Source organism: Trachypithecus francoisi, unplaced genomic scaffold (genome assembly GCF_009764315.1).
Source record: "Trachypithecus francoisi isolate TF-2019V2 unplaced genomic scaffold, Tfra_2.0 Lachesis_group0, whole genome shotgun sequence".
Lineage (NCBI taxonomy): Eukaryota > Metazoa > Chordata > Mammalia > Primates > Cercopithecidae > Trachypithecus > Trachypithecus francoisi.
In genome coordinates this window covers 119,830,312-119,845,586 of record NW_022681453.1, presented here as the reverse complement: position 1 = coordinate 119,845,586, position 15,275 = coordinate 119,830,312, and the positions used below count along the sequence as shown (strand labels likewise).

The 15,275-nt window shown below is 36.5% G+C and overlaps 1 protein-coding gene across 2 annotated transcripts in view; it reads left to right on the top strand.

Annotated features, from left to right (window-relative positions):
- Positions 1-15,275, top strand: part of SPATA16 (spermatogenesis associated 16) — a 257,900-nt gene that overhangs the window by 18,494 nt on the left and 224,131 nt on the right. Inside the window, exons 2-3 of one of the 2 annotated variants that reach the window (XM_033211731.1) lie at positions 3,418-3,460; positions 6,387-7,025. In XM_033211731.1, coding sequence (XP_033067622.1) covers positions 6,414-7,025 — 612 coding nt within the window. In that variant the 5' untranslated portion in view covers positions 3,418-3,460; positions 6,387-6,413. The remainder of the gene's footprint in view (positions 1-3,417; positions 3,461-6,386; positions 7,026-15,275) is intronic. The other variant, XM_033211730.1, reaches the window with a different exon arrangement.

Below are 15,275 nucleotides of genomic sequence, written 5' to 3'. Positions count from 1 at the left end.
AATTTGGTTCACATATTCAAGTTAACTTATAAATTGCTAGTTTGTTTTGTTATCATTTTAGAGGGAGTCCCACCCAGTAAAACAGCAGTAAAGTCAAATATCTTGTTATTAAGTTAAAAAAAAAAAAACTTTTAAAGTAAGGAAAGTACAAACCCCAAATAACTGGGGGTGCAATGCAGAAGACTATATTATCCTATTATCTAAAAAGCATGGAATTTGACATGCTGGGTTCAAGTCAGGTTTGGTAAACTGTCCTGGTAATGTCTTTCAAGTTGTTTAACCTCTTGGTTTCTTTATTATGAAAATATGGCTAAAAATATTTATGCAAAAGAGTAGTTGTGAGAAACAAATTCGTTAATCCAGCAAGACCACTTCATAAACTGAGAGTACCTGTTGGTTGTTATTATTATGGATATAACACTGGATGGTTTGTTTTATTTTGCAGTTCTTAAAAAAACATTGTAAGGCAAATTTCCCTCCACCTTCCAATAATAACGTACCATTTCTTGAGGGTTCTCAGATAATAGAGAAGAGCAACTACTTGCATAGGGACACTTGTCCCTCTTCTAAAAAGCTTTCCCAAATATCTTAAAACTGCATCAGTCCCATGTTCCTACAGAAGTATGTCTATTATTGCTACCATATAATGTAGAATATGGTAACTCAGCCACACATTCATTCTAACAACAAACATACATTAAGGGTCTATTATGTTCCAGGCTCTGAAGAAACTACACATCAATATAGAAAAAGGATTGTGATACATTTCTGTCTCTCTAGCAGTTCACAGTCTAATAAACAACATCTCCTCTTTTCATCCTCCACCTCCACTCCTAGCTATGAGCACTACAATGCCAAGACCCTTGTCTCAGTCATCTTTAGTGTCCCTCATATTCCCTAGCACAGCACCTTGCTCATAGTAGGTGCTCAATAAATGATTGTTGGATTGAAGTAATATTTTGTAGTGTGTTTTTTAAAACATTTAAAAGAACTGGTAGACTAACAAGGTGTTTTTTCTCATAATGTCTCACTGGTTACATTTAACAGCAAGTTAAAATTAGATTTTTTTTTTTTTAAAGAAAGAAAACCATAGCAACTGTGATGTCGAATGTTTCAGAGAGCACATTTTTAAGGATTCTCTTTTGCTGAATTGCCCATGTTTGAGCTGCCTATTTCAATCAAAAATTTAATAAATAAGCTGTGGTACTAATAGCCATGTAAACAACTGATTAAATCTATGAAGCAATAGAAACTCCCACATAGAACAGAACACTTGATGAAATACTTGAAGAAAAAAACATAAATGTGTTAAAAATCCACTGAATACATTTAAAATGGTTACCCACTGGAAATGATTGAACATTAACTTCTCTTTGTTTCTTGTACTTGTATTTATTATAAAACCTTGGAGATTGTTCCCATGTTTCATGTCAATATTTGCTAAAGATTTTTTAAAGGCATATTTCTATGAGGCAATCAATTTTACAGTGCTGTCTTCTAAATTAAAGAATGATCATTTTTACAAAATGTTATCAACAAATACTTCTTTGACATACATAATGATTGTCTAATGGTTTTCTCTGAAATTATTTTTATTGAAGTAATGGTTAAAGTGTAGCTCAGTGTCTCAGAAACACTGACTAATGTCATGTTAATCAACTTGACTACTAAAAAAAAGTGAAGAGGTTGATAGTTTAAATCTAGTTGGTACATGATTCACTTGAACTATCAAAGAAGAAAATGTACTTTACCCAAGATGAAATTTAAAACAAAACATAAATCCAGAAATATTTCTCAGAAACAACTTTTTCAAAGTTATAGTCTGTACCTTTTTTTAAAAAATCCAATTTTGTTTCTCTTAAATAAGAATGTGTAAATTAGCTGTTGATTCACAGCATTTATATTGATCAACATCTATTGAATGCCTACTCTATGCAAAGCACTGAATTAATGTCAAGAAGAGTAAAGTATATTTCTGCTTTTAGGAAGCTTATTGGAAGAAAAAATCATTCAGGAATAACTGCGACATAAAAAATAAAAAATAAGTGCTATAAATGCCATTGGTATTATTCAGAGGAGGTAAAAATGAATAACTCCTTGGTAGGTTTGGTCAGGTAGAATGAAGTGGGAATAGGAAATTGGGGAATTCTTAGTTGACAGACTGAAAATGAACGTCTTTTGGAATTAACAAGATGTTCAGCTTGACTTCAGAGTAGTTTATAGGAGGAGTGCTAAATAAGGCTGAAAACACACATTGAGTGAAGTGGTAAAAGGTCTCAAATTCCAGATTATTTAAATAGAGTTTTATAATTTTTAAAGAAGCCATAGCAGCAGTTCGTAACTCTTCTGTACATGTGTGACAATTTTTATAAACAAACAAACAACAAAAAAAACCACAGTGAAACCCCATCTCCACTAAAAATACAAAAAAATTAGCTGGGTGTGGTGGTGGGCACCTGTAGCCCCAGCTACTCGGGAGGCTGAGGCAGGAGAATGATGTGAACCTGGGAGGCGGAGCTTGCAGTGAGCCGAGATCACACCACTGCACTCCAGCCTGGGCGACAGAGTGAGACTCTGTCTCAAAAAAAAAAAAAAAAAAAAAAAAAAAAAAAAAAAAAAAAAACACAGGTTGAAATAAAGTCATCTGATTTTCAACCAGCCCTGAAAAATAATGGTTGAATTTGGCCATGCTTTTTCAGCCTGTGCATTTATGACACTTTCAGATATTCAGGTATTTATTCTGAATTTGGGAGGGAACCTGAATTAGTTTCTTATATATATATTGGGAATAATTGATCTTTCAGATGTCTGAAACATTTGCTTACATATTTATTCCGAGTGCTCTAGGTACACCTTATATACTTTTTCCCCGTTATTTTTTCTTGTATAAAAATGCACTGAAGACCAAAATGATGATTTCTATAGAGCCGTTTAAAGACTAATGCAGAAGTACTTAGAATCCTATTTCTTAAAAACAATAAAACCTTCCTTCTTGCAGAAAGAAAAAGGCTTGGGGTGAGGGACATCTGGGAAGAGAATTGGAGTGGGAGGAGTTTGGAGGAAAATAGGCAAAGGAAAGGAGCATGGGAGGGAGGGAAATGGAGAGAGGGAGGCAGAGAGAGAGAACAATTATTCTTTAGAAGAAATGGCTATAAAGATAATTTTAAGCATTTATATGTGTTATATGCATTTATATGTGAAATAAATACAGCAGAGATAGGTAATGCTGCTGTAGATGCTTTTACAACATTTTAGGTTGTAGTTGGTTAACGACAACCAACTACAGATATTCTGGTACATTTTAGCCTCTAGTGCTTGAAGTAGAGAGAGTTTCAATAGATAAGATACCTGGGGGAGGTATCATGAAAACGTTGGAACAGCTCACAAACCAATGTTTCCTGTTTATATTTTTAACAGCCTACTGTGGAAATTAAAATGAACCAGAAACCCTTAAAACCAGGTATTTTGAGGTTTAAACAAGTTTCAAGAACAGTATCTCTGCTACCAAAAGAAACTTAATGGTATAGATGCATATCTGGAGTGTTCATTCAACAGAGATCTTAACTGAAGGACTGAAGTTTATTTTTACTCAATCCAAATCATATGTAGATGTGGCACAAGAGCAAACAAAAGATAAAGAGATGGCCAAGACCGTTTTCCCCTTGCTGCTCTGAGTAGCCACATTAGCAGTCCAAAAGATGTTGGATGCCAGCAAAGTCCTTTTCTTTTTTTTTTTTTTTTTTTGAGACGGAGTTTCACTCTTGTTGTCCAAGCTGCAGTGCAATGGCACGATCTCTGCGCACTGCAACCTCCGTCTCCCGGGTTCAAGTGATTCTCCAGCCTCAGCCTCCCGAGTAGTTGGGACTACAGGTATGTGCCACCACGCCCGGCTAATTTTGTATTTTTAGTAAAGATAGGGTTTCACCATGTTGGTCAGGCTGGTTTCGAACTCTTGACCTCAGATGACCCACCCGCCTCGGCCTCCCAAAATGCTGGGATTACAAGCATGAGCCACTATGCCTGACCAGCAATGTTTCTAAGAGATGAAAAGGAAACAGGGTCTTGCCCAAAGCGAAGCTGTTGGTGGGGCCTGTGATTCACAGTCATGCTGATCTTCAATACCAAACATAACACCCGCTGGTAAAAATTTCAAACTTAGATGTTTTATCCTACAGAAACACAACTCTACTGTGTCATTATGAATCATTGGGGAAATATTCTAGGACTTAGCTTTTACAAATCAATAAACAAGATAGCTATTATTAGAATTATTGGAATTCAGTCATTCTTTTTTTGTTTTTTTTTTTTTTTTGAGGCGGAGTCTCGCTCTGTCGCCCAGACTGGAGTGCAGTGGCCGGATCTCAGCTCACTGCAAGCTCTGCCTCCCGGGTTTACGCCATTCTCCTGCCTCAGCCTCCCGAGTAGCTGGGACTACAGGCGCCCACCACCTCGCCCGGCTAGTTTTTTGTATTTTTTAGTAGAGATGGGGTTTCACCCGTGTTAGCCAGGATGGTCTCAATCTCCTAACCTTGTGATCCGCCCGTCTCGGCCTCCCAAAGTGCTAGGATTACAGGCTTGAGCCACCGCGCCAGGCAGAATTCAGTCATTCTTATGAGATAACAAAGACCATCAAGGTAAATCCTTTGATATGTCCATGTATGACCGTAAACCTTTTCTGATGACATATGTGTCCAATGGTACAGAGGGAGAAAGTACTTCAAAGGTTAGAGCCATAGGAACAGTTATGGGTCTTCCTTTACTTAAAAATCTAATGGGTCACAGTTCAGGATGCTCTTTGTTTGTTTATTTGTTTAAGTTCTGGGATACATGTGCAGAACGTGCAGGTTTGTTACATAGGTATACATGTACCATGGTGGTTTGCTGCAGCTATCAACCCATCATCTAGGTTTTAAGGCCCCCATGCATTAGGTATTTGTCCTAATGCTCTCCTTCCCCTTTCCCCGACCTCCCCACAGGCCCCGTAGGTGATGTTCCCCTCCCTGTGTTCATGTGTTCTCACTATTCAACTCCCACTTATGAGTGAGAACATGCGGTGTTTGGTTTTAAGGGTCTTCTCTGGCAAACTACTGTCTTCCAAACAAACAAATGAAAATAATCAACAACATTAGTAAGTTTTGAGAAGTGACTCATGATTTTTATCTTGAGTCGAACACTGACCTTGACGATAAAAGCACAAGTGTTAGCTTTTATCTCATTGTTATCTTATTATGTGCAGCCCTTCTTTCTCACATTTTTCTCCTATCTTTGTGGTCCAAGCTATGTCTATTAGCTATACTAAAGAACATCATGTTATAGAGGAAGTATCCCAGGCTAGGGGTTAGCGAATGGCAGTCCTACGAAGGTAATAGTAGGGTTACCTTCTACTTAGTTAGCTGAATGGGTAGATTTTGCTAATGACCAACCAATGTGACCTTGGAGAAGGAACTTAATCCCTCTATCGCTTAGTTTCTTTGCAAAATGTGGTCCCTGTCCCTATTTACTCCACAAAGTTGTTTCCAGAATAGAATGTGATAGGTAAAAAGAAAGAGTCCTAAAAGTCAGGAACCAACCATACTAAATAATTATTATATCTTAGAACACTTGATTTTTTGAAACAAATCTAGAAGCACATAACATGCAGAATCTTGGAATCAAAAGACTATTAGTTATATATTCTGAGCATTAATATTTTAGGAAAATATCTCATCTCTACATAATGTACATTGTTGATACCATTACTGCAAATATATTAATACAGTAGACTAAAGATAGACTATGGCTCACATTTGTGTAAGGCTGAAGGTCATACTCTTCTTCTTTAAAGCCTGTTGTGAACAGTAGTTGTCTATGAGCTTTTTAAACATGAGATTTTCATTAGTAATAAAAGAAACAAATTTAGGAAAGATTGTGCTCACATTTTTTGGAAGATTTTCAGAGAAAGCAGCTGGGGTTTCTTTAGACTCCCAAGTCTATTATTCAGGTGAGTAATGTATTTTATACTGAGTTCTAGACCACCTGCCTTTCTGAGGAAATTAATATTGAGATAGATTTACTTTGGCTTTTCTTGTCTCAGTGGCTATGTATAAAATTTTCCTATTCAATGAGTTTGGGTACCCCATTAATGTATTCATTCAATGTTGTTCAGCCATGGAGGATTATTTTTTAAGACAATGTCTAGATGTGTTTACAACAAATTCTTATCTTGGTGAGTTTTGAGACTGACACATATATTCCTCTATTAAAATAGTCAGTAGATGATGTAAATACAGTTTTACTTACAAGGCAACAAATACTAATAATGAATAAAATAGTGTTTAAAATGAATTTGACTATAGTCTAAACCACTGGAATTCAAAATATTGCCTTAATTACTTTCCTTTTTCTAGCGCCTGCAGGAGTTTTCGACAGGATCAATGGATGCAGGAAGCAGTAGGAGTTTGGAGAATGCAGTGAATAGGATCTATCATGATCAGCTTGTTCCAAAGATAAACACAAGCAAGAAAATGTCCACCTTAGCACACCCACCTAACATCCTGGAAATGACACAAGAGATTAAGAAAAACTGTGGAGGTAAACAGGTAGAAATCACACTTGAAAGAATAAAAATGACAAAGAGCATCAAAGAAAAACAAAGCAATGATTTAGAGAAAGCAGCCTTTAAACGGAAGGCAGAAGGTGAAGAAAAGCCAAGTAGAAAGAAAGAGGCAAAGATAACAGAACTTGACAATCAGTTAATCGCCATGCCTCTGCCTCACATCCCCTTAAAGAACATAATGGATGTGGAAATGAAGTTGGTCTACATTGATGAAGTGGGAGTTCACTATGAGTTTGTAGAGTCCTTCATGTCTACTGGGAGTCAGCCAACCTGCCGAGCTGCTGAAATAGTAGACCCTTTGAGTGTACCTAATTTCAGCTTTCTGCCTCAGATTGACAAATGGCTTCAGGTAGCCTTAAAGGATGCCAGCTCTTGCTATAGACAAAAGAAATACGCCTTGGCAGCAGGACAGTTCAGAACAGCACTTGAGGTATGGGATTAAAGAAAATATAGATTGGTGACAGGAAGCTATGAAATGGAAAGTTGCAATTACATTGAGGGGTTCTGACCATACTGTAATAAACAGAGATCATGAGGTGAGGATATTTAATTATATTGGGATTTTGCAGTTCCCCGTTTACATAAAGCAAATAAATAAGCTATGCCTGCAAATTAATATGCCTGTGTGCACCTGATATATAGAAATAACCCCAAAAGCACACCTCATACTTTTTACAAACGCTGAAGTGAATGGTGATATATTTTAAAAATGCGGTTGGTTTCTTCATTTAGATGTACACCTATAAAAGCCATAAAGTTTTAGTACAATGGTGGTGGGTAGAATATAGATTCTCTAGAAATAGGCAGTTAATGAGTATATGAATTGTCCACTTTTGATATGTAGTATCCTCATGATTAAACATAACCATCTTTACTTTTTAGCATGTGCTTATAATTTATACATGATACTTATTACAAACAAAATAACACCGTTTGACTTTACCATCAAACTTTATTTTCCTCCCCATTCTAGTGATCTTTATGAATAATTATCTTCCTATCTGTAAACAGGTAAGTCTGTGACTATCTTGGCATAAAAAAATAGCCCATGGACTAAAATAAACTTCAGAATCACTACTAAAACACAAAATAGGTAGTAGGAAAATTATACTAGCTCATGACATACTGTACCCATAGAAGGACCAAGGTGTATGCACCATTGGTCTTGTTATATTGATGAGTGCTTATGTAGTATTTTATTTTACAAAACTATCTTACAAAAAACATGTCAATGCATACTATATACGCCTGCTGGGCACTGGAGATATTTCAAAAGAAATGAATGAAGACATGGTTCCTTCCCTCTAACCATCTGGTGAGGAAGACAAACCAGTAAACATTTAAATCAAGATGCCATACAGTCCTGGCATGATGACTCACACCTGTAGTCCCAGCACTTTGGGAAGCCAAGGTGAAAGGATCACGTGAGGCCAGAAATTCCGGACCAGCCTGGGTAACATAGTGAGACCGTGTCTCCACAAAATGTAAAAATTAGCTAGGCATAGTGGCACACATCTGTACTCCTAGATATTCAGGAGGCTGAAAGGATCTCTTCGGCCCAGGAGTTCGAGAGTGCAGTGAGCTATAATTACACCACTGCACTCCAGGCTGGGCAACAGAGTAAAACTCTGTCTCAAAAAAAAAAAAAAAAGAAGAAAAGAAAAATACTGAAAAGAGTAATTGACCATGGGCAATGAGAGTGAGCAGGAGTCAAATGTGAGATGTTGTCGTGAAAGTGGTGAAATTTAAAGAGTATTCTTTTCATTGTTAGTTGCAGGTTAAAATGACTACAACTACAATGAATTATTAATAGGTGACACCAGACAAAGGGTGCCCCTAAATATTTAAAAAGGCGCTAAGTACAAAAGCAGACCTGAGTAGATATGAAGTAATTAGGTAGCACACAAATAGATGCATCTATAAATATTTCTGCTCACATAAAGGGTCATCTACACAAATAAGGGAAGTGTGATGCACTATGTAAACTTCTAAGCTACCTAATAAGTGCTGAAAAGTCCGTATTATCCACAAACCACCAAAAGAATCCTCTGTTCTTTTGAACAGTCTTTTGAGCTAAAGCTCTGCAGCCTCCATCTAAGAAAAGGATGCTAATGAAAGACTCTACGAAGAACCCCAGGCAGTTCTGCCAGAGCCATCTTCAACTGAAATTTATTTCCCGGTGCAGGGAGGGTTAAAGGTATAAATTTTATAGATAAAGAAAAATACTCATTCTGGCAAGAAAAAAGAAAGGCATCTTTTCTTAGCTACTGGTAAAGCTTCAAATTAAGTCTAGGTAAAAGCAAAAGACATCTGTGTTAAATGAAAGAAAATACCCACTTTTCCATAAAATCCAGTATTCACAATTATAAAACCTGAATCAGGTTTTGTTAATCCTAAAATATAATTGTATTGTATAATGCTTGTGTTTCTCTCTGTCTCCTTCCCCACTTCCTCTTTTTTTCTCTCTCCTGTTTTCTTTCTCTCTCCCAGGGTTTTAAGGAAAGTTTTGGATGCTGACACTAATTACTGATAATTAACAAAAATAATTATTTTGAAATCAAAACTTAGCTTAGACATCTGGCCTAGCTTTTGTCTGATTATCTGGGGAGTTAACTTTGAAATCTTAGCTAGAATGTCTCAATAAAACAAAGCTACTGGGAATGGAAAAGATTTGTAGCCTTTTTAGACTTTCTTTTTTTCCGAATTTAACTTCTAAATTTAACCTTATTAAATGTGAGTGCTCTCACATTTCATTTAAGGCATCTCTCCCTTTTCCTTAAGTCCTAAAATGGCTTTGAATAAGGTAGGATGGACAATAGAGGCCAAGGCATAATGATATTGATCACACTTGATAGATGTAGCAGCAAGTATTCGAGTGTGGATACATTAGGGTTAGGTTTGGCTGCAAAATAAGTGTCTGAAGGAAGGCAGAAGTTTATTTCTCTCATACATAAAAGTGGGTAGTCAAAGGCTGGTATGATATGATGGTCAGGATGCCAGGTTATATCTCCTTTCCTAACAAGTAGCCTTGACTTCATGATCCAAAATAACCGTTCCTGCTGGTATCATCAAATACACATTCTAGCCAGCCAAAAATGAGAAAAAGGAAAGAGAGAGGAACACAGTGTCTCCACGAGCACACCATTTTCATTTTTTTCCCATTAACCAAAATTTAGTCATGTGGCCACACATACCTGCAAGGGAGGCTGAGAAATACGGTCTTTATTCCAGATGGCGCTAACATTCAGAAGTTCTACTACTGAGAAAGAAGGAGAAAATAGGTATTGAAGGATAAGTGGCATCTCTCCCATAGAAGGCTTGCTACAAGGAAAGTGTTATGAGACTTTTTTTTTTTTTTTTTTTGAGACGGAGTCTTGCTCTGTGGCCCAGGCTGGAGTGCAGTAGCGTGATCTCAACTCACTGCAACCTCCGACTTCCACGTTCAGGCAATTCTCCTGCCTCAGCCTCCTGAGCAGCTGGGATTACAGACGCCCACCACCTTTTTTTGTATTTTTAGTAGAGACAGGGTTTCATCATGTTGACTAGGCTGGTCTTGAACTCCTGACATCAGGTGATCCACCCGCCTCGCCTCCCAAAGTTCTGGGATTGCAGGCATGAACCACTGTGCCCAGCAAAGACATTTAGAATGGTTGCCAAATATGTGGTGCGAAGTCAGCTGTAAGAGCATGTAGAGGACTGGCTGTGATTAAAGGTGAGGCCACAAAAAAGAAACAGAAAAGTAAGAACTGAGCGAAGGCCCTGGAGGCATTTAAATATTTATTAAGTGACATAATAACTTCCAATGCATCTAATAAAACCACTGGAATATTCTGTTTATGTGTTAGTTTCCTTTGTGTTCTTGACAAAGTACTAACTCCTTTTATTTTCATAACATAGTCACTAGATAGCTATATTTATGAAAACATTTTATAATGATTAAGGTCAAATGGTATGCAATGATTCAGAAGACAACAGTTTAACTTCCAAAAACAGTCAACTTTAGTCTTTTAGGATTTTGTAACATAGCAGGCATTTATGTAAACATGCTTAATGAAATAACTTATTTTTGCATGCTTTCTTTTTACTGTATAAAGGTGAATCAGTTATATGGGTAAAATTGGTCCTTAGCTCTATGACCACCTCATCAATCTTTCTCAAGTTTTATTAAAAACAGTCATCATATGCTCTTATGTTTGTATTCACACCAGAAGCTAAACCAATAAGGCCAAAAGGTGTAAGCTGAAGATAAAAATACAAAATTCATATTACTTTATATTGTCGTGCCTAGATACTATTCCCTGCAATTTTTAAAAGACAGCTATACAAATTTCCCCACTACAAAAACGGTAGGGATTCTATTTAAAAAAATATGACTGCCTCATATAGTTGTATTTGCATATTAAGTAATACATACTACTATGTAATAAATTGCTTGGCTGTCAACAAAAAGTAGGAAGAGATTAATAAATTAGGAATACAGAAAGGACAGAAGATGTAGTAATCATATTTTTTGTCACTTATTGGAACAACAATCAAAGAAATTTTTCTAACTTCCGAGCATGCAACTTAGACAATACCACCATTTCAATCTTAATCATAGGATCCTAATAATTAAGAGGCTTCCACCTTCTGAATTAGAACGAATCTATATGTATCCTTTAAGATTCACAGCTTCAAACAATCCTACTCAACCCATCAAAGAAGACAGAACAAGACCCATCCATTACCAACCAGAACTTTCAATTCCTCCAATTTCATCATGCAGCAGACCCTTGAGGTGCTAATCTTTTTTTAATATCTTGGCGCTCCAGTCACTGGTCTGTGAAGTTAAAGTAATAACTCACATTTATGGAGCTCTTTATATGTGTCAGGTACTATATTTTACATTCTGGGATTATTTACATTCATTATTCCATTTTATTCTCACAACAAGCCAGTGAGATAGTACTGGTATTATTGTGTTACTAATGAGAAAACCAAGGGTGGACAGGTTAAGTAACTTGCTCAAGGGTCAAAAACTAGAGGAGGTGGATTCAGGATCTGGTTATCTGGCTTCAGGGCTCACCAGTGTGCTTTTGCTACTCTAAATGTGAGCTGGTTGGAAATACAAAATTCCAGACCTTGCCAGACCTGCAGAATCATAATCTGTATTTTAACAAATTCCAGATGGTCCTTATGCACATCGCAGTTTGAGGAGCACTACTACACTCTGTGATATGCCTACACAGAACAGATTTGCCCTCCAATTAACGCTTTGTAGTTTGGTCCCTATATTGTATAATTTAAAATGTTGTATGTCCAACATTGATTTTATAGAAAAGAATTTCCTCTTAAGCAGGTGTTTCTATAACAATAGTTCAGAATTTTCGCATTTCAAGGATCCATAAAAAATGTTTTAAGTGCGTGTAGGGGGAGAGTGGGTTGACATTGCATTTGTGTTGTACAAGAACATTACAAAAATTACCATCTATTACCACCATTGAATCACAAAATATGGAGCAGTTTTATCCATAAAAGTTAGAAGGAAAGATAAAAAGAAACAGAAAGGTTATACTCTCAAAATGAAGGATATTTTAAAAATAGTTATATTTTAATTTTATGAAAAGCTATGTTGTATTTTTTATTTTCCCTTGGATCGGTAAAGCATTGGTCTGAGAACAAGCTTTTGGGAATCACTGTTCTAGAACACATTCTTTATGGTAAATGTTAGGTATCCAACATGATTGAACCCACACCGGGGCCTTCTTATGAGATTACTTCCAAGATAATGGAATTTGGTACAAGACAGGTCCATTTTGGAGCCCATTCAAGGGGGTTTATTTAATAAAGTAGAAAAGATATCTCATTATAGGGCGGCCTCACCTGTAATTGCTCTGCTGAGAATAACTGTTGCAACTCTCTAGAGCACAAAAATGTGGATATCTCAGAAAGCTTAATTTAAATAAATTCAAGCACAGGTATTTCTTTGGTGCAACATAATCAGAAATTTAGGGGTTCACTGAATTCTCTGAGTGCCTAAGCTGTTTCATTATAATCTGTGGATTTGCATATGAATTCAGTATGCATTTCTTAAACTCCTGTTGGGTTCCAGGCATTTTGTTGTTGTTGTTGTTGCTGTTGTTTGTTTTAAGATGGGGTCTTGCTCTGTCACCCAGGCTGGAGTGCAGTGGTGTAATCTCGGCTCACTGCAAGCTCTGCCTCCCGGGTTCAAGCGATTCTCCTGCCTCAGCCTCCTGAGTAGCTGGGATTACAGGTGCATGCCACCACACCTGGTTAATTTTTGTATTTTTAGTAGAGACAGGGTTTCACATTCCAGGCATTTTTACTCATACAATCATTGCAATAACCCTCTCTAAGATGGATATTATCATCCCATTTTACAGAAAAACTGATGCTCTAAAAAAATTAAGCAACTTATTTAAAGTGCCATGGCTAGTCTGTGGCAGGGCTGAGATGGAATTCAGGTCCCCTGATTTCACATCTGGACTTCTTTACACTACTGCTTTTCATACTGTAATGTGCATTAAAAAAAAGTATAGTAATTTTGTTAAAAATGCAGATTCAAATGCATTATGTTTGTAGCGGGACACCAGATGCCTCATTTCAAATAAGTTCCCAAATGATGTTCATAATGCTGGTCCAGGGACAACTCTGAGAAGGATTTATACCAAACCACTAGTAGGTTCTCAAGTGACTGCCATTGTCCCTCTAGTAAATTAGCAGTAAGCACTAGCTCACATACTCCTAAGCGGCTGCAGGGGTCCAGAGCTGTGATGAACAGGGCACTGAATTTGGAGTCAGATTATCTGTGTTTGACACTGTGTTGATGCTATGTGACTTTGAGCAACTTTCTTAGCCACTTAGAATGCCATTAAGTAGGAACGATAGATAATAAGGTGCTTTCACATAGAATATCAAGAATTGTTTATTGAAAAACATAATGAAATCTAAATTCATGTACAAGTTGTCGCTGTACTTCTCAAGTCCCTCATTTCCCTGTGTGATATGTGTTTAATTTACAGCTTAACATTCCAAAGGACTTTGCCCAACTATGTGTTTACCAACATTTTTTAACATCCATAGCCCAAACCCTTTGATTAATATTAACAATTTCTAGTCTTCTCTTAATTATACTTGAAATTTAACCAAAGCAAGGGACAAAGTAATGCATCGTGTTCTACTTTATTTTCCCTTGAGAAGCAGTGACCTAAACCAAACACTGTGTTGAACTATTAACTGCCTCTCGCACAAATATAAGCCTTCGTTTAAATGCACAAATTGTTATTCTAGAGATAGCCCATTGTTTCTTAGTTGTCAAGTATAAACTGACTGTGAACTCTTCATGTTCAAGATTAGACATTTCCGATTTTAACTTGATTGATGTCATCTTTTTTCCATACAGGGACAACATAACTAATACGTATTTAATGATTTAAAAAAATTGGGAAAATGTTAGCAAATATACATGGGAGGAAAATAAGAAATGAATTTCTCCTTTAACCTCAAAACTAAGATAAAATTATTATTACATACATTTGTATAATTAATGTGTTTAATTTTACCTTATAATAAACACCGATTAAAGTACAAATCTCTAGAAAATTAGAATTTGCCATTATAAGAAAAATGTATATTAATACCACTAGCCGTTACCAGCTATTTTAACCTGGCATAATGCTAGATGTTGGAAATGCAAATATAAATAACATATAGTTTCTGCCCTCAAGGATTCAAAGTGTAGAGACAAGGAATTGGGTTTTGCTTGCCTGAATTCCAATACTTCATTTACATTTTAGGGTTATGCATTTTTATTTGTAGTTCAGTATGTTAGTGTTTATATTTAAATTTTCTTTTTCTGAAATGTGACCTTAAGTGGACATTTAGAAAGATATCCAACATATTTTAATGTAATTTATTTACCTTCAATGGTTATCATCCCAACCCCGGTGGAATAAAAAACAAATTAGAAGATTTAAGATACATAGAGGAGAGTTGATTATTGGTTAAAGGAGCAAAATATTTTTCAGGCTTAGTATTACTTAAAAGGGATGAGAAATAGGAGATATATCTAAGGCAATTACTCAATTTGATGGGCCACTGTTCATTACTATCGAGGCTTTTTATCCACATGGTCCTGGCTGTGCTGCACACCCACCCTCTGACTCATCTGACTCATGCTTAGCCCCTCCCTTTCCCACACAAAAGCAGCCATTGACACAGCCACAATTCCTACTTGTATGCAGCACGCATAACATGGGAGAAGTTGTGAAGAGGGATTTGGAGAGAATCAAAAGGACAGGAAGAGTGGAAGAGGGGGCCAAATGAGAGTCGGGAGGTAGGCATTGATGATCTCGGGGAGAAGAGAGTTTTCCCATAACTTAGATGGTGGTAGAGTATGGAAGAGGGGGTTAGTAGGAGAATTTTCAATAAACAAACCTACATTATAATTTGTATCACTTTACAAATGAAAGGAGAATCACATCCCATTAAAAAAAGATTATGAACATTGTAAGTTGTTAACACAGTCAATGTGTAGCTTAACAATAGAGATACATTCTGAGAAATGTGCCATTACGCAATTTTGTCATTGTGCAAACATAATAGATTGCACTTACACTAGCCTAGATGGCATAGTCAACTACACACCTAAGCTGTATGGTAAAGCCTACTGCTTCTAGGC